This window comes from Dunckerocampus dactyliophorus, chromosome 7 (assembly GCF_027744805.1).
Source record: "Dunckerocampus dactyliophorus isolate RoL2022-P2 chromosome 7, RoL_Ddac_1.1, whole genome shotgun sequence".
In the NCBI taxonomy this organism is placed as follows: domain Eukaryota; kingdom Metazoa; phylum Chordata; class Actinopteri; order Syngnathiformes; family Syngnathidae; genus Dunckerocampus; species Dunckerocampus dactyliophorus.
In genome coordinates this window covers 13863639-13884004 of record NC_072825.1, presented here as the reverse complement: position 1 = coordinate 13884004, position 20366 = coordinate 13863639, and the positions used below count along the sequence as shown (strand labels likewise).

General features: G+C 40.8%; 1 protein-coding gene across 3 annotated transcripts; it reads left to right on the top strand.

Annotated features, from left to right (window-relative positions):
* The first annotated feature begins 295 nt into the window (after positions 1–295).
* On the top strand, positions 296–12905 carry galr1a (galanin receptor 1a). 3 transcript variants are annotated; one of them, XM_054783071.1, is made up of 4 exons: positions 296–1236; positions 1318–1383; positions 7908–8227; positions 9179–12905. In XM_054783071.1, the coding sequence occupies exons 1-3, from the start codon at positions 574–576 to the stop codon at positions 8217–8219; spliced, it is 1041 nt and encodes a 346-aa protein (XP_054639046.1). In that variant the 5' UTR covers positions 296–573; the 3' UTR covers positions 8220–8227; positions 9179–12905. The 3 variants fall into 3 exon arrangements, with proteins under 3 accessions (XP_054639046.1, XP_054639045.1, XP_054639047.1); XM_054783070.1 differs by having other exon boundaries at positions 7908–12905; XM_054783072.1 differs by lacking the exon at positions 1318–1383 and having other exon boundaries at positions 7908–12905.
* The last annotated feature ends 7461 nt before the right edge of the window (positions 12906–20366 follow it).

The following is a 20366-nucleotide window of genomic DNA, read 5'->3' as shown; positions in this document are numbered from 1 at the left end:
AAAGCAAAACACGTACTGAGTAGAGGTCTTAACAACTGGGGACCTCATGCGCACAGGTTGCGGGGGTAGCAATCTTAGGACTAAATCATAATGTTCTTGAAATGACAATAAAACTTGGATCCAATCACCAGATGACGAAACAATATTGTTATATGTGACCTTACATTTTCCTCTGACGTCCAAATATACATGAATGCATACAAATATGCTAATTGCTGACGTGCGCGCTCACACCAGCCCTTGATATTATGTGAGGGTGGGAAAGGTGCAGGAGCAGAAAGCAGTCAGAGTGGTTGCGCGACTTTGGTGCGGAGACGCATCAGGTGCGCGCACATTGAGATGGCTGGGTAATGCTAGATTGTTTAAGTGGAAGTATTTCTAATGTAATATATGGGAATACACACGGGATTTCGGAAACGCTAATCAATCATCACGACTCCTGCATGTGTGCACGCTGGAGCGCCCATGACGCATTGGACAGCATCCTTTATCCGAACAGAAATCTTAACCATGGAGGAGTCGTGGCACCGAGCGCTTCACTAGATTCGTCCAAAGCCATCTCAGAAGTAAATCATGGATCTAACAGAGTCTGTTTGGCTCCTGGAAGAGCCGTGGAACCACAGCCGAGCAGAGGAAGATGGGAAACTTTTATTCGGCATAGGCGCGGATAATGTCATTACGCTGCTGGTGTTTGGGCTCATCTTCGTGCTCGGTGTGCTGGGGAACTCCATCGTCATCACCGTTTTGGCCAAGAGCAAGCCGGGAAAACCACGCAGTACCACCAACATCTTCATCCTCAACCTGAGCATCGCGGACCTGTCCTACCTAATCTTCTGCATCCCTTTCCAGTCCACCATCTACATGATGCCCACATGGGTCCTGGGCGCCTTTATTTGTAAATTCATTCACTATTTCTTCACGGTGTCCATGCTGGTCAGCATCTTCACCCTCTCTGCCATGTCAGTGGACAGATACGTGGCCATCGTCCACTCCAGGAAGTCATCCACCATCAGGGTAGCTAAGCACGCCTTCATTGGCGTGGTTATCATCTGGATTCTCTCTCTAACCATGGCAGCACCAATTATGTATTACCAGAACATCTTTCATGGAGGAGAAAATCTGACATTTTGCTGGGAAGTGTGGCCGGACCAAAACCAGAAGAAAGTCTATGTGGTTTGCACCTTTGTTTTTGGTTATGTGTTGCCACTGCTGCTCATCTCCTTCTGCTATTCAAAGGTACCAGCATGCGTCATTCAATGACTTGGAATATGACATCAAGCATGTCACTTACAGTATATCACCTTCATATCATTCCAGGTTTTAAATCATTTGCACAAAAAGCTAAGAAATATGTCCAAAAAGTCTGAGGCTTCCAAGAAAAAGGTAAGTGGTGTACTGTAACTACTCAAAATGAATGATAAGATTGGGATGATTCATATTTAATTTCCTATCCATGTACCTGTGTTCATAATAACAATGAATATAGAATTAAATTACTCAGCGGCGGAGTCATTTCGCTTCCCAATGGGTGATGATTAATCAAATAACAATAGTGTTATACCTAAGTAATCCCAATAGGAAACTGTACGTACACTCATATTCTTGTATTTTACCTGCCTTACAGACATCACACGTGTACAAGATGTTCCCATGACATAGCATGCGTTAGGGAAGAAATACACTTGGTCACATGAGTGCGCTTTACCAGCACTAAAGCACTGGAAATGTTTAAACACTCACTCGGTCCTGTTCCACAGCCCCAGCCGCTTGAAACTTGGTAATTTTTTTTGTTATGGGGCTTCCTTGGCCCAACGCATGCATGCACAACCTGCTAACTATTATATGACATGCTCTCCGAACCTGCGGACCTTCTTTACAAGGGTCTTCTAGTCCATGTATATTTCGAACATTATTATACATTCTCTTAAACATTATTAAGGAATAGTGATGATAAAATTAATCTTGAATGTTTGGTCTTTTCTTGATTGATGATTTAATCCTGGATATGGGGGTATCATTGTTTTATTCAGTGGATCTGATATTAAGAATAATAAAATACTGTAAAACATAATATACAGTGGTAATTATTACTGATGTGCTGAACATACACAATTTCTGCTACAATGTTGAAGTACAGGAATGATCATATACAGTATGTCCGCCACGTCACGCTCATTAATTAGCCTTGACCGCCTTCTGTTTTGCTTCTAACGCACACTAGCTGCAAAGCAAGAAGCTATAGGCTATAGGTATGGGACCAAATGACTCCATGTGAATTAAAAAATATTAAGTTATTTATGTATTGATATCTAAATGTGGTCTCCGATTTATCATTGACATATTTTGGTGAGTGCAAAGTTTTACTTGGTGCTATTTTTCATGAACTTAACATTACCGTTGCAGGACAGTATTGTTACGTTTTTACATGTTTTTTATGATGTGGCTGCGACTGAACACTGCAAAAAATAAGCAAGTTTCAACTTTCAATTCTGACTTCCTTGTCAGGTTTTTAGTCAGCAGGTTTGGAGAACATGTTGTAGAAGACGGGAGTGTCCAAACGTTTTCTTCCGAGGGCCACAAAACAGAAAAATTGAAGGATGTGAGAGGCCACGTTGATACATTTTTTACATGAAAGATGCTGCAATGTAGGTCAACATACAGTATATGTCAAAACATCCACATCTTAGTTTTCTGTAGATGTCACAGAAAATTACTGTAATATCTAATAATCCATCTTATTAATAATGAATTGATTTCATTTTCACAATATACTGAGTGCCAGTAACAAATGAGCAGCAAGCCAAAAATGGCCCTCGGGCTGCACTTTGGACACCCCTGATATAAGATGAGGTGGAGTTTACAATCATCCTGAAAGATACCAAATCACCATAGCTTAAATTGAAACAACGATTTTTGATGTGTTTACCGTGTTAACCTTGACAGTGTTTGAGATAAACATTCATTCCAAAGCACATTCTACCATCTCTCAATGCAAAGCCATTTGAATATTATGCATTTTAATCATCATGATTACATCATGTACATACGTGTCTGTGTGTAAGGACTTCGAAGCCCCTCTCCAGGCCTGTGAAAACCAAAGTTAGTAACAGCTGGTAGGAGCAGAGTAACGCCCACCGCGGTTGCAAAATACTGTTTGCTTAGAGAGTTTATGTATGGCACTCTGGCACCCACAGAGGAATTTGCGCAGCTTTTAAAAGTAGAATGAGACACTCAAAAGCTAAATGTCTTCGTCCAAAAAATGACAATTACCTTAATCTGCACCAGTAATTAAATGCTTTCAGGTAAATAGTTTGAAATATCCCAGATGTTTTTAAATGATTTTTTTTTTAATGGCAGATTTACTAAGGCCCCTGGTCACTGGGGACAAGCTCATTTTACCTGGCAAGCAGTACTGTTTTTCAATGAACGAATTCTTGGCATCCAGGTGCGAGCCACAGATTGCTATGGATAATTGTGATTGACATAATTACCAGGCCAATTTGTGTCCAAGATGATGAGAAACGCAGTGAAAGCATAAGTAAACAAAAAGGGGCACATGCTTCAGAGCTCAAAATTATTATTTTGAGCTCCCCCCCCCCCCCCCCCCCCCCCCCCCCCCCCCCCCCCCCCCCCCCCCCCCCCCCAGAGTGTTTTTATCCTGTGTGAGTTTTGGCACTAACTGAACATTTTTCAGCCAATTATACCGCTTTATTGTGGAATTTGATATTTAATTTTTGGAATAGATGTTAGTGGTTTTAGCCCATGCCTTTTGTGCTTTTATCACATTGAGGGGTTAGCTAGATCATTGTGGAAAACAATAAATGTACTAAATTAATATTCATTTACACAATTTTTAAGTAGTTTTCTATTTCATTGTTTGTCCATGATTTGTTTTATCAATGGTGTTTGTAGAGTTGAAGGTTCTCAAGCTGAAAGCCTGACAGCAGCACCACCCCCTGAGTGAGAAGCGTAAGGCACCAGGACTGAAAGATAGCCGAGCTTGAAAAATCAGCTTTACTTTATGAAATGCAAATTTCCATGCACGACTAAATACAACACTGAATGTCACAAACACAGAACTTGATGGAGGGAGCAAGAACTAAGATACCAAAAACAGTCGTGAGTGAATATTCTACAGTTCCTATGTACTAAAGCCCCTGCGGCTTATAAGAAGATGCATGTCTTTTGGCTCAACTGAAAAAAAGTCTACATGGTTGCTTGTTTGTAGCAGAAATGGTTTACTTCATAATTTCAGAGATCAACCAATCCATACTAAAGCTTCAGCTAACGATTATTTTCTTAGTCGATTAATCTGGAGGGGCCGCATGGTGGCTTAATGGGTAGTTGGCCACACAGTTAGGAGGTGTGGAAGATCTGGGTACGAATCTTCGTTTGGGCATCTCTGTGTGGAGTTTGCATGTTCTCGCCGTGTGTGCGTGGGTTTTCTCCGGGTACTCCGGTTGCATGTTGCATGTTAGGTTAATTGCCGACTTTAAATTGTCGCAACTCTAACTGTCTATAGGGATGTCTATAGGGTGCACCCTGCCTCTCAGCTGAGGTAGGCTCCAGCATATCCACGCGACCCTAATGAAGATAAGCGGCATACAAGATGGATGGATGGATGAATCTGGAGCTTGTTGTTTCAATGAATCGATTAATCGGTCAGGCCATGGACAGACCACATTCAATATGAACCAAACACACACTTGGTCTGCAACATATCAGAAAAGAGGCCAGTGTCGATCACTGTTTTCCAAAGCCTAAACTGATGTTTGTGAATATCCCGTTTTGCCTAAAACACGAAGATAACTAAGGACATTTAAAAAATATTCACATTTCACCACCACATGTTTCCAAAAGACAGTAAGGCAAGAGAAGCAAGACCGAAAAACAAGTAGTGAATTCTGCCTGTGGTGATGTTGTTTATACAAACCTAACTGATTGATTCTCAAGGGTTTGAGGTGAAGCTGTGAGTGTATTATGAAGGATATCTAAACAAAGCACTGCTCTTAACATACTGCACTGCTCCAACTATGGGAACATCTCAGCTGCTAGTAAGGCTGGGTATTAACGTGTGTATATGTGCACATACAGAATCTGAACAAAAAACGATTGAGACACACATCTAATGAACTTAGCAGTCAGGAATTGGTCTATCACGCTTAGCTCAAATTAATTCTCTGCTTAGGGGTCTTTCCTGTGCCACCATAACTGCAAGAGCACTGACCTCAACCCCATCAAACTAGAATCTAGAACAGAGATTGTGACATAACAAATGTTATTTAAAGATTCTTCCTATATGGCCTAAAGCTAATTTAGCTGCAAAGGAGGCACTTATGTCATAGAATATTCCATGTTGACTTCCTGTAGGTATAGTGGCCTGGTGTCCAAATGCTTTAGTCCGTGTGTGTGTGTGTGTTGTTTTGGACCAAAGAATATTACATTTGTTTTATTTCATTATTTTCTGGACATGGTTTGGAAGTTATTTATTGCTTTCCTGATATGAAAGAAAGCAGGTTTTGTTTTTTAGGGCTCTTTAGTCGTTGTGTTTTCCACAATGAGGACTAATTACTTCTGGAATAAATCTAGTGGCTTCTCAGTGCTTCAGATGAGAAAGCACGTAATTCTTTTTTTTTTTTTTCTATGATGACACGTTCCAGCTGCATTACTAACAATATTGCCTGGAAGTAATAATATCCCGCTCTTTCCTCTCAGACATCATTTGATCATTTTAATTAGAACATAGCAATCATGGCAGCACGGTGGAGTAGATAGACAGGTAGGTAGGTAGGTCGGTAGATACCTATAGATAGATACAGTAGATTGATAGCTATTTTAATAATCTCCAAGAGAAATTCACATTTCCAGCAGCTTTGCAAAAATATCATTATAGACTTAATCAGTTCATCACAAAATAAAACAACCAAGGCAAGACAGGAGAGACAAGAAAAGAAAGATAAGAAATAGAATAAATGAATGTTCCGTATTCATTTATTCTATTTCTATTTCAAATCGCTTACATTTTTCGGTGCATGATAAATAATAATAATACATTAGAAGATAACAAGTCCAGTTGTAAAAATGACGCAAAAAAGTGCGTAAAAAAATGAGCTGTGAGACGAAATTTAGGGATGCGTAGAGCTGGCTAGAGCTGTCCTATCTAGTCTGACCCACCTCGTCTTTCGGTATGAACTGATGAAGCCTGCGCGGATGAGAGGCAAAACATATTCGAAGACAACCTGAACAGTCCTGTTGCGATTGATTCAATGCCCTGAGAAAGTCCGACACTCTTTTTAAACTATATTACCAACCTTAACACATCATTAGCAGTGCTCAGTTTCAAACTCACACGTTTTTCTGTCACTTTCCAAAACAGCAACACAACACTTCCTCGTTATTCACCAATCGCACTCTTTCACGAACAGTGGAATTCTGAACATTACAACACAAGTTGTTTGTTCCACTAACTTCATTCTGATAAATTAATACACGACTCTTGCATGTAGGATTCACTAACAACTAGCTGGATAGATACAGCTATCAGTAACTTGCTAGTCTGATGGGCTTGATCATAATAGGAGGATTCCCGGTCATTCAACATGTAGACATATTGTCAGGCAGTGGCGGAGCTACGCGGTGGCCTTCTCCGGCCACCCCACTGGCCATCGAGACATTTCCGGTATCAACTTATTGTGAGTAATTGTCTCACCTTGACCACCCCAATGAAAAATTTCTGGCTCCGCCACTGTTGTCAGGGAAGCCAGACGGTCATAAATTGGATATGCAGTGGCCAAATATTGCACTCATTGTGCCTGTTGGTGTCCAATGCGATGAGTCATGTAAATGTATGTGATCGGTTGATTATATTTCCACCCTCTTTCAATTTTCAACTTCTATTTCCAACGATGTGAGTCAAAGCTTTAGTGTGAAATGTAAATGCGTCTATTGCATGTGACATTTCCATCCATCCATCCATCCATCCATCTTCTATGCCGCTTTTCCTCATTAGGGTCGCGGGGGGTATGCTGGAGCCTATCCCAGCTGACTTCGGGCGACAGGCGGGGTGTACCCTAGACCTGTCGCCAGCCAATCGCAGGGCATGTGACGTTTATCTTCTTTTATTATAAAGTCAATTGTATTGTCATTGGCCTTGATAGCATGACGTGAGCATTCATTCACACATTCATACAGTGTAACCCAATATAGACATATGCTTCTGATTGGCTCGATGTGTGCCTTTTATGATAAAATACCCAAGGTGTAGCTTATTTAGAAAGAGCGCCGGGACAACAAAACGCTGGCAGTCTTCCAGGAATTAAAATGATGTCCTCCATTTATCATTAAAGTCAGATGATTACTAAACCTGGCTATGTAGTTCCAGTGCAGTCATACTGTAACGTCATCAGTGTCCAATCTAAACACATTGATATGTACTGCAGTAATTCATAAAGACCACTCTTCTTTCTCTATACATCCATTCCCACTTCTGTGTGGGGTTGATGTTTCTGCTCTCCTCCACCTCAGATCGTCATTTGACAGCTGTTTTTCTTCCGAGGCTAAGTTTAGGTTTGCTGTCATATGGGCTCTGGTAGGAGTTTTACGGCCGGATGCCCTTCCATACGCCATTCCATATTTATCCGGGCTTGGGACCAGCACTAGGTTGGACTGCACTGTCCCTCGAGTGGCTGGGTCATAAAGACGATCCATCCATCCGTTTTCTATGCCGCTTATCCTCATGTGGGTCGCGGGGGTATGCTGGAGCCTATCCCAGCTGACTTTGGGCGAGAGGTGGGGTACACCCTGGACTGGTCGCCAGCCAATCAGAGGGCACATATAGACAAACAACCATTCACGTGTACACTACTACTGCTCTGTGTTTATTCCGCTTCATGTGTTGTTGATTTCAGACTGCTCAGACCGTGCTGGTGGTTGTGGTGGTGTTCTGTCTGTCGTGGCTCCCTCATCATGTGGTTCACCTCTGGGCAGAGTTCGGCACCTTTCCACTGAACCAGGCCTCCTTCGTGTTACGGGTGGTCGCCCACTGCCTGGCTTACAGCAACTCGTCCGTCAACCCGGTGATCTACGCCTTCCTGTCGGAGAACTTCAGGAAGGCTTACAAGCAAGTGTTCAAATGCCAGATTAGTACGGAAGACCCGCCGCTCAATGACATCAAGGAGATGCGGAGTCTCCCACCCTCGACGAACTGCACCAATGTTTGACTGTCGAGGTGGGGATGGTGATGTAGTCAATGTCCCAAAACAAAACATTTAAACAGTGACACATACTTTTTCACAAAAGTGAGTACATCCCTCACATTTCTGCAACCGTGTTAATAGTATATCCTAAGTGACAATACTGTAAACTTGAATATACTTCAGAGTAGTCAGTGTACAGCTTGTATATGAGTATAGATTTACTATCCACTCAAAATGACTCCCTTAAGAAGCTATCATTTGACGGGTACACTCACTTTTGTGAGATACCGTATAGCGGGAGCACAGAATTGTAGATATTCCTTGGACGTTGTCACAAATTTTCCACATAAGCGCTGTACAGTGTGTTTAAACGTGCACAAGAAGCTGTGTGTGCGCGTCTTGCTGCCTTTTGTCGTCAGGAAGTGAAAAACATTCTCTTTTGGGTTAATACAAGGCCAATAACTTAGTAATTGAAGAATAACATATCTACAGTATATATATAAAATACAGTAGTTACTGAGGAACTAATGACTAAGGCACATACATTTAGACTACTTACTGAGGAACTAATGAGTAGTGGTTAGGGTTAGTGAGGTAGGTTCGTTCCTCATTAACTACTGTAATTTTGTGTACCTTTTATGGTAAAGTGTTTACCCACCTTTTTTTGCATATGCATGTTTGCCCTATTAAGACCATTTTATGCATGTATCGCCAATTTTCATTTCATTTGGGTGGTCAGCCAATCAGTAGCGCCACTGATGTTTTATAGGTCATTTATATATTAAAAAAAAAAAGTGAATGCCAACAATTTTCGGATACCTTTCCATTCAATTTCTGGTGAAATGGTGCAATTCAGTTAATAACGGAAACTATTTTTTTTCTGTACAGAATAACAGAAATGTCACTAATCGTCCCAGTGACAAACAGCGGCCCAAACCATGGACATTTTCAAATCAAACTTCTCAAATATCTTGTATTTAAAGGGACTGTTTGGATTCTGCGGCTTCCGAGACACGCACTTCGTGGCGCTGAAGCAAGCGAATGGCACAGTCGCCACCCATCCGTTGAGAATCACTGGTTAGTGGCTGACCTGCCTGACTTGGTTCAGTCCCCACTCAGTGACAGTGTGATTGTGAGTATAAATGATTGTTAGTCTCTGTATGTTTTGCCCAAAGTCAGCTAGGATAGGTTCAAATTCCGTGCGAGCCTGAACAGCATAAGCAGTACGGATGCTAGATGGCTGAATAAAAGTGAAATAAGCCACTCTTGCATGGCTCGTACCAGGGCTGTCCAAACATGTACCACCGAGGGCCACGTACAAAAAAATGTAAGGATGCAAGGGCCACTTTAATATTTTCTAAAGCTAAAGTTATTTATATTTCAAGAAAAAACTGCATCTCAGCTTTGTGATATAGGTGAAAAAGCTCATTATTAGTCTGTTATGTTTGCTTTTTTTCCATTTTTTCTGTTGTTTTTTTCAAATTTTCCAGATACAATCTTCAGAAATTTTCTTTTACTTTATCCCCATAATATTTTGACTTAATTCCCATAATATTATAACTTTTCCCAACCTAATTTCCTAAAAATTACAGCTTCATTTTGTTTGCTTCTCATAATGTCACGACTGTTAAAAAAATAATAAAATATTTCAAGTCTATGCTACTAAAATGGCATTAGGTTTCCTCGTAATATGAGTTTATTCTTGTAAAATTGCGACTTTTTTCCCCGCTTTAGAATACGACTTTATTCCTGTAAAACTACAGCAGTTTAACATTTCTGCTGTTTTTTATTTTCCCACTATTTCAACTTTCTTCTTAAGAACTGCGGGCTCCACAAGGCCCCCGGTCCACACTTTGGACATCCTTGGCTCAAACTGTCACCATTGTGATGGCTGTTAAGTGTGTTGTGACCCCAAAAGCAGACACTGGAGTCGTGAATGTTAAAGTCCAAAAACAGCTAATTGCTTGAAGCGTGGGGAGCAGAATGGCAAATAAGGTGACGGTAACAAAGTACCAAATAAAACAAAGCAGAAACAATGGGCAGGGCTGTGGAAAAGGCAGTAAATTGTCCACATAGGGAAAAATACCGTAAGGAAACAATTGCAAGTGGAGCAAGAGGCGGTGTACTTGTAAAAAAGGGTGAAAAAAGCACTAAGCAAACAAAACGAGTAACAATAACCACAGGATGGATGCTAGAAAAGGCGCAAGGTGACGAGGAAAAGTTTGGCACGGAATACAAAACTCAGAGGAGTGCAGGTGAAGCATGAGGAAAAATCTGGAGTCTTCCTTGCCTGGACATGGGGTTCATGAATGACGTTGATTGCCGATTTGCGTGCACCTGCCTCGTAGCGCCACTCTCGTCATGAATCCAAACTACCCGAAAAAGAAAACAAGAAAAACGCCAGACAGCTGTACAATTTATATCTTAATTAACATTCTTAACTACCACACACACAACTTATAGCTGTAAATAGTTGTATAAATGAACACTAAAGAAAAATACTAACCCATGCTTGGAGGAGTCAAGGCGAGTATATGTCAACAATCACACTTTTTAACATCCAGTTCCACTGGGGGGGAGAACCCACAAAAAAGATGCATGAAGTTGTCTCAAATCCACTTTAGAAACACGAAGGCTCAATTGTTTTGTGTGCTGAGACAGGGTTGATACGGTCTACTGGCATTGTATAGGTATTGCTGGAAAGAAAAAAAAAATTCAAACAAGACTTAAAAAAAAAAGCTCATCACATGTAAACATATGTGCAGTGAGGACCATGGCTGGTGAGGCACCGACTTGTCTTGAATTTTTTTTTTTTGTAATGTGAATACACGTTGCTCATTGAGAGGATAACAAGAAAAAGAAGATAATTTACTTAAATGGTGAAGTCCTAAGTGCATCATGTAGAAAGTGTGTATGTGTGTTGAGTAAGGGTCTATTGTAAATACAGCGTTCCCTCGTTTATTGCGGGGGATAGGTTCCCAAAATAGCCCACATAAAATAAAGTAGCCAACTTTTACAATCATTCCGTTTTAAGGCTGTAAAACTCCTCACTATCCGCTTTATACACTTTTCTCAAGCATTTTCTCCGTTTTAAACACTTCGTTTGAATGAAAATTATCAATCTACGAGGTTGGACACAATAAATTATGAAGCGACTCACGCGTATTCGATCCTCTGACCGCGCTTCGTCCTGGCATTGTTCGCTTGTAGCACTTTTGTGGCCTTGTTGAAACATACCGCTCCAGCAGTCGTCGTCCTCCTCGTCCTACTCCTTGAACCGAAGACTCATTTAGCCGGTTAGCTGCTACTTCTATTGTTTATTGCCGGTTAGCAAGCAGCTCACACAGTTAGCTTGCTTGATGGAGATTGACAATACAAATCAGGACGCAGAACACAACGTGGACGTTGTCCCTTAGCCAATAAGGACTGTTGTGGCTCTATATTCAGCCGGGTATTGTCTACTGAGGGTGACGAATATGCTCATACCGGCATGTAAACGCACTGAGACAGGTGGCGCTGCACACATCTTAAACATGAGTGTACAACACCCTCTACCGGTAGCAGTAGTAAATACAATAACAGACACATACAACAGAGCACCGATAGATCGCTCTAATACACCAGAAGGACAGAGAATGCAATGCGCGTTCATAAGCTGTTAAAAAAACGCTAAATTCCACTTTTAAAAAAATCTTCAAAACAGCGAAAGGCGAACCGCGACATAGCCAGGGAACACTGTACAGTATTAAGGACACTGACTCACATTAGTGGTGCCATTTTTCCGTTTAGCCAGGCTTTTGAACTTGTAAAGCAACTTAAGTGTTCTGGTCCCTGGTAGTGATTTTCAAACCACGGCAAAAAAATAATTATGATAAGAAATGATAATAAAAATGAAATACAATATAAAAAAAAAAAATCCAAAAAGAAAAAAAAAATCAACATTTTTAAAAATAATCATAATCTGTGGAATATATGTGAAGAAATGATTGTGGTCTGTGCTCACACAAAATAAAAGGTGCTGTTTTCGATTACATGTTTTTGTTTGTTGCCATATAATTCGCTTACGATGGAGATGTACATATTCAAGTTCATGTATCTGCAGTTTAATTGGCTGGTGGTCAGTCCAGTGTGTACCTCGCCTACCGCCCGAGTTCAGCTGGGATCGGCTCCAGCTCACCCGTGATTCAACAGACTAAGTGGTAGTATTAGCATGAATGGCCAATAAAACTGTAAACTGTTGTTGTAGCAGCTCTCTTTGTCTGTGATTTGAATTGCCTGGACAGTGGTGACAATCTGAAGGTGTTGTTGAAAAGACAGTGTAACTAGGATGCATCGTGTCTTTATGCTGTGCTTGTATTAAATTCTGTGGCATTTCTGGAAATAAATATTTTTATTCCATATTTAATCCTTGCTTTTCATGTCATGGACATTCCTTTGTGTTTACTTAGAATTTCAAATGAATATCAGAGGCTCAGTTTCCATAAAAGGAGCTTTGTCTTCATTTTCAAGCCGATGATTTAGACTTGCTTTGCTGTTACAGAGAGTTGTGACCCCAAACAATGAAAATACCAGTAGTGGTTCCCACCAGCTGGGTTCCCCCCAACAGTTTGTTTTTGTTGATACACCAATGGGGAGCATTTGCTATCCAAGACACTATCCCAGGAAATGAAATGTTCTACAAAGCATATTTGGCTGAATTACATGAACAATTCCAACTGGTATAGTATGTCCTTCCAGGAGGTGGGTAGGTGGCTTTGTATATGACTTGTTTTGAATGGTATGAATGAGTGTGAATGGTGCCTTGCGATTGGCTGGCGACCAGTCCAGGGTGTACCCCGCCACTCGCCCAAAGGCAGCTGGGATAGGCTCCGACACACCCCCGCGACCCTAATGAGGAGAAGCGGCATAGAAAATAGATGGATGGATTGCATGTATCAGGCAGCCCCAATTAGATTCAACATATCTATTGTGCAAAGTGGACAAATTATAAGCCCTCCTTTCCTGGTATGTATTATATTTTAGTTGCTTTTTTGGCACTGAAAAAAACTAGACAAGAACATTTGCTAGCATGTTTAGAAATTATTCAAAATGTATTATTTTAATTTGACATATGTACTGTATATGTGTATACGTGTGTGTGTGTATATACAGTATGTATGTATTTCTATGTTTAGAAGAAAACTGTCACGGCTGGTACAAATCCGTCTTTGCATTTGGCTTACAGTCGTGTTTCCATTCAAGTATAACGGCACGTGATGCCGCAGAAGCACTGTCGTAAAAACTGCGAGTGAAGAAAGCGACGTAGCCCTCGCACACGCGCAGAATGGATGGGGTTTCCGATACAGATCAGGTAGCGACAGGCTCTATGAACACAGGAAAAAAGAGTGTTGCAACTATGAATCCAACAGAGATCCAGCAGGAAGATGGTTTGGCAAGACGTGATGTTGTGTAACTGCACGTTTTGTAAGGAAAATACTGTACACGGTAGGCCTGCGATAGTTTTTTCATGTGCAAAACTGAGTTTAAAATGGGTTTAATAACTATGAGAGGCAGTCTCTCAAAAATAGGCATCTTCCGTACCGTATTGTATTCTTGTCTTTTTGGCCAGAACCAAGAGCTTGTTTTATCCATTTTCAGCAGACCCTAAAACTAACCAAACAGAACTTTGGGGAAAGCATATAGCAAGCTAATGATATTTCTAAATGGCTGAAATAGGAGGGCCCAGATCATGGGGTTGGATAGTGTGATGGAATTTATTGGTATTAACTTCCAAGCGGGAGGCTGTCTGCAGAATGGGTATGACAAGCATCTGTGGCGCTCCACAGAGTATCTTCAGTTGATCAGGCTTCCTCTTGGCTTCCTGTCCACATGGGAACGCTCCTGAGATATTTTTTTTTTGGGGGGTTGGAAAAAAAGTTGCGTCCATATTGTGCCAGATTAGTAAATTGTTGCATACAGACGAGAACAAATGGCCGCGTGAAAACAATGTAATACACAAGCACACCTATGTGTGGCGTTGTGAACAAACGCACGGGCGGAACCACGGGGCGCACCAAACCATTGAAGAAGAAAGAACACACGCGCATAAGTCCGTCATCTTCCGCTTTTCAAGACGTACAGGAAGTGGAATTACTTCAGCGAGGCATTAGGGAGTATCAGACAACAAAATATCAGGAGAACGTCGACTGGGGTGAGTCATGTCCGTCGAGATATTCAGATACTACGTTGGTTTGTCGTCAAAGCTCACATGACGGCGACGGTAGGTCGGTGATGTCATCGTTTTCGTATTCCCTGTCTACACGGCCACGCCGAGCTGGCATTCTCAGATTTTCTCACTCCGGAAGCCGTTGTCAAGAAAATACCATTTTAGGTCATTCTATTTTTTTTTTCCCATAACAATATCAAATAACGGAAACAGAAGCTGACAATTTGCCAATAAAATGGAAAGGGCCACACAATGCAGAGGATATAAAAGAAAAGGGAACAAAAAGCAGGCAGGCACACAAACTAGTTTCAGGTTAAGAGCTACTTCACAGACGTCTGTAAGTACTTTACCACTAATGGATGCCAAGTGAAAGTTACAACAAGGGTGAGTGGCCTATTATTCAGCTTGTTGTTGGTTTCATATACATTGGCGTTCTGTAGAAAAGATTCATCGCGTAAGACTATTTTCCACAGCCTTTTGGATACCATGCTATTTATGCAGAGCATTTTCTATTTAAATGACAACAGCAGTTATTTTTTTAAGTGAGGCTTTAGTCAAATGTTAGCAGAAAGTAAAAAAAAAAACACTCTTACATGATGAGCCACTGTTGCGGCATCCTAGTGTGTTACAATAGTGATTGTATTATTACTTACCGATTAGCTAGTCAACATTTTAAAGTCAAAATGCATGTGAGCATACACTTGATGGCATGAGTGTTTTGGCTGGAGAAGAGAGACGGAAGGGGAAAGGCTGGCTATGCAAATTTGACCTCCAACCCACAATATGTAGTACTTTTTACCTTCAAATCACTCAGACGCTAAATGTGCTTGGTACAAGTGTTTTCCAAAGAAAACTCATAACAGTGTTTTATTAGGTGGTGTGTGCAAACATTACATAATGGCTCTCAATGAATGTTTTTGAAGTACAGTAGTACCTCGCATAACGTAAACCTCCTTTTACGTAAATTCCACTGAACGTTAAAGAATTTGTCACGTTTTTGCATCGGATTACGTAAGAAATTCCATATAACGTAAAGCGCCAAGTCGGTGCAAGTTCAGAAATTCCATTTGAATAGCTCGCGCGACAGAGAGGGAAACACTTTCCATGACTAACAGAGTACACTTGGTGACGCCTTCTGACGCTTCACGCTCTAATTGCCTGATTATCGGGGCACCGCCTATGCTCTCATCTCATTGGCTGACTTATACAGCGTGTACGTGAGTTTGTGTGAGAGACAGGCTTCTCCCTTCAACCTCCCTTCCTCATCGTAGTCGTCCTTAAACTAGTTGATTGATTTTGTTTTTCAGTTTTATTCATTGACAGTAATCTTATTTATTACCTTATTTTATATTGGAATGTTACTCTACTATGTTTATGCTAACGTTTTCTTATATTTTCCCACCATATTTGGTGGACTTTGAATATTTTGAAGGGCCAAAGGGGTGAGTTTGGGAAGATCTTGGAACGGATTAGGCTATTTACATGTATTTTATGCTTCGTATAATGTAAAAACCCTCTAACGTAAATGTTCTCGGAACGGATTATTTACGTTGTAGGGGCGTCTACTGTATAGATCAATATGTTTTATGCATGTATTATACTTATAGTATAGTACATTTTGCTCCTCCAACCCACCCACTGAGATAACAGTAACGCATGTTGTCTGGTGGTCTTCTGCAAATCAATTGTACCAACTCTCTCGATAACATCAGTCAGCAGTAGAAACTCCTGCCCTGTTCTTGATCCTTTTAGATTAAACTTGTGAATGATATGAGAAAGTATGAGATGCAAGGTTTGACACCCTGCATCTCATACTGATCATTTATCGGCTTAGTTCATAACATCATGAACTGGTTGTTGCAAAACCACTTGGAGGAAGGAATTGAAATATTTCTCTAATAGCAAAACATAAAAAACAGGAGCATTTTTTTTCCCCTCTTATTTTGCTCTGAGGTCAGTGTGATCGTGTGATATTTGGGCACTGCAAACCTTTCAGGAGCAGAAAAACCAATAGCCACAGCCACATGTCTATTCCCAGAAGGTTATTATGGAGAAACAGTGTGGACTTTCACAACTGAGAAGAAATGTCTCACTCACTCACACACGGCACACAATGTAACACGGAAAAAAACAATATGAGAGAGCAGTTGGATGTGTGGACCGTAGATTCCAGGCTATGAGTGCACCTGAATGAATATCAGACGCATCCACCAAAATTAAAGAGGGGGGGAAAAAAAAATTGTACATACATACTGGTCAAAATTTTTAAGACAAGTTGATAAATTACAAGAATTGACATTTTGCACTGTTGAATCTTAAGCTTCAAAATGCAAAAAGAAGTAATGGGAGTGAGTTTTTTTTTTTCCTTTCTGCAATTAAAAGCCTACTGCTCCGGCGATCAAGTATGATCCTCCGTTACTGACGAGTGACCAGTATAGAATACTATATTTCATCAACATCATTCAATACGTCTTTTATGTGCCTTATATTTGTATTTTGGTTCATTTAGTCAGTTTTATGCTTGAAAATGCTGAATTTGGGCAATAAACACATGCTTTGACTACTAGGCTGTGTTCAACCACAAACCATCACGATTTATTAATTAATTTATTTAGAAAAACAATGATACAGTGAAGCTGTGGAATTCAAACCGCAAAGTGGCGAGGGACGACTGTATCTCAACGGCTCTAAATCCTTGCTAAACATAGCGTCACAGTCGCTAAGTTGGCTACACTCTGTGTCACTCCGCAATACGTACCGAAAACGCAGTCAGTTCTGCGCATACGTCACTTCCTCCTTTAGCGCATCATCTTCTGTGACGTCACGTGCTGTGGTTATGTTTTTAAATGTATGAACATAAATGGTCAATAACCATACTTCATGTATGTAATATATGGGGGGGGGGGGGTTATTTTATTAGTTACACTTATAAAAGACTTCATTAGCATGCGGATGTTTCTATCGTATATCAAGACTGAACTACATAAAAACGTACGCAATGCACGTAGCGCAGACGTGAAAACGTCATATCCGGTTACGTGTAGCATACATAAATAAATACAATAAAACATAAAATGCAGTGATATTTCAATGTAAACAGCCATAAGTCAATTGCAATGACGGATTAATGTAGAGGATTCACCAAGAGTTTTTTTTTTTCGAAACGGAGAAATACCATCCATCCAAACATATCCTCCTAGCAAATGCTTTTGTGTATTTGTTCAGTGGCAAAAAATTTTTTTTTAAATAATTTATGCAACCAAGAAAAGACGGCTCATAAATGATTCACTTGCATGGATATCATACAAGAACAAAAAAGGTGGATTATGTTGTAATTTCTCAAATCGTAACGTTTTTGGGAGTGGGCGGGGTGACGCATATTGCTGCTGTAAAATAGATCGACGAATGGCGTACACATGCCTAACATTCGACTGCAGGTCGAATTTTTATTTTTTTTTTTACACTGGAATGAGAAATATCTGTTTTCGTGTGGACGTGTGGCCTGATTTATGTAATGTGTTGTTAGGGTTAGCGAAAGATGCATTCAGCTGATTGACCTTTGCGTACTTGGGGATCAACTAGGAGATGGAGATCGACTTGCTAAGTGCCTCTGGTGTACCCATAGAGAGACATTATTTTCACCAACGCTGTGAAAGTCCTTTTGGGATTTCCCCGCTTTGAGAGGCGTTCTCAAAAAGCACAAACACTGTGTGGAAGAATCGATATTTACACTTTTAAAAAAAATAATCCTTTTAAAAGCCTTAGAAACCTTAGGAAGTCTTGATAAGTGGATAGACTTGAGCTCAGTCAGGACCCTGAACAGGATAAGCAAACATAAACAGTGTATACAAAAAGTCAGGAGACACGAAGAAAAGGCTCTTATTTTGAGATGGAGGCAGGGCACACGCTGGGCCGTTCATTTGGAGGAAAGTGCTTGTTCCTGCCACGGCTTGCATGAAACAATGGCATTTACGGGGGGGACGTTGACAAAGAACAAGATACTGAATGTTCCTGTAAAGGTCTCAGGCCATCACTAAGAGATCAAATCAGGCTGCACTGAATTCACGTCAGGTCTTTCCACTGGAGGCCACAAAAATCAGTGGATGTTCTGCTTCAGAAGTTGACTTTCTGTAATCAGTCACAATAGAATACTGACGGTGCTGTCTACGGACACGATGGCTGGAATGTAAAGACACTGCTTAAACTCCCTAAAGCAATATGATCATGCGTACTGTACATCATTTCAATGAAATGCATTTCCTATGGGCAGGGGGCGGACTTAACATCCGGCAAAAATAGGTAAATGCCAAATGTCTCATAAAAACTGCTAATTGATTTTTTCCCTCAATTTAAAGTATACGGCATATTACTGTTTTAGTCTTAACAAAACGACATCAAAATGCGTAATCTATCATGATCATTTCGGGGGTCGAAATCCCCCCTCCCTTCTCATGCAACGGACAACTCCATGTTACTCCACATGTTCACATTGACACAGGAAGACTGTAGAAAGCAAACTTGTTGACGCAGTTTGGAGCAAAATGAAGGGGAGTTGCCCCAGTGGAGCGGAGAAGAGGAGAATTATCAAAATTACTGAAGTTGTCAACCTTTTTCACAGCCACAATAAAGTGAGTATTAAAGCGGCAAACTATATTTAAAGCATATATGTTGCTTAATGTGCTTATCAATGATAGTCAAAGCGTTGAGATGATTCACTTGTTAGGTAATAATAATCCCCAAGGATTTTAAGGACTTTATCCAGCTCAGGAAATAGGAGAATTTTCTCATATTCAAACTTGTTAGAAGTTAAACATTCATATTTAAAATCGTTTTATAACAAATGAAATAATATCCATCCAACATTTTTTATTTGCCGCTTATCCTCAATAGGGTCGCCGGTATGCTGGAGCCTTTCCCAAATGACTTTGGGCGAGAGATGCCGTCCCTGGACTGGTGGCCAGCCAATCGCAGGGCACATATAGACAAACAAACATTCATACCCACACACCTTTGCGATATCACCTCCAATCATAAATTGGGATGTTTTACCTCGATAACGATAAATCGCGGACTATTATATATCTTTGCCATCTGAAAATAATTGCAGGAAATGCAAATTAACTGCTTTCATTGATTTGTTGACCAACTGGCACACTAATTTAAATGAAAAATAATGCACGTAATGGGACGCTACGTCAGTGAGTGCAGCTTGTGTGGCTAGGATGTCATCACGCGTTAACACAAGTTGCCGATGTGAACCAAGAAAGAAAAGTTGTAGCAGAATTGTAGATTTATAAACAGAAGCGCCAAAATGTTACTCTACTTTGATTCACTTTGCATGGACTTATTTCAGGAGCAAAAAGCGAATGAAAGGGTTGAAAAACGTAGTCGCACGTGTGCTCACTTTTTATTTTTTCCACTCGTAGTCTATTTCTAGGCGCATATGCGAGTGAAATGCTGGCACTGCACAGCTGCTTCTTCATTTGAACCATCAGCCGTTCCCTCATCGTCTGTTTCCCTTCTCGTTCAGGCTGGATGGGTGGGTGGAGTCACGTGACTACACACGCTGTACCTCGTCCTCAAGGGGAATGAACATAGCACACCAGCACACACAGTCAACACAGACAAAAAAAAGACTTTTATTTTATTTTTTATTAAAACACCGAATTTACCGACATGGGCAAAATGACGTTTGTTATCGTGGTAAATTTCGGTAATGGGGAATTTTCGGCCAGGCCTAATACCTATGGAAAATTTAGAGTAGCCAATTAACCTAACATGCATTTTTGGAATGTGGGAGAAAGTGCCCGGAGAAAACCCACGCACGCACGGGGAGAACATGCAAACTCTACAGAGATTCAAACCCAGATATTCCAGATCTTCCAGATCTCGGCGGTCCGGTTGGGGACATTTGCCGCTTGCCGGGGAGATCGGACTTCAGCGTCTTGTGGACACAGAGCCTCCAG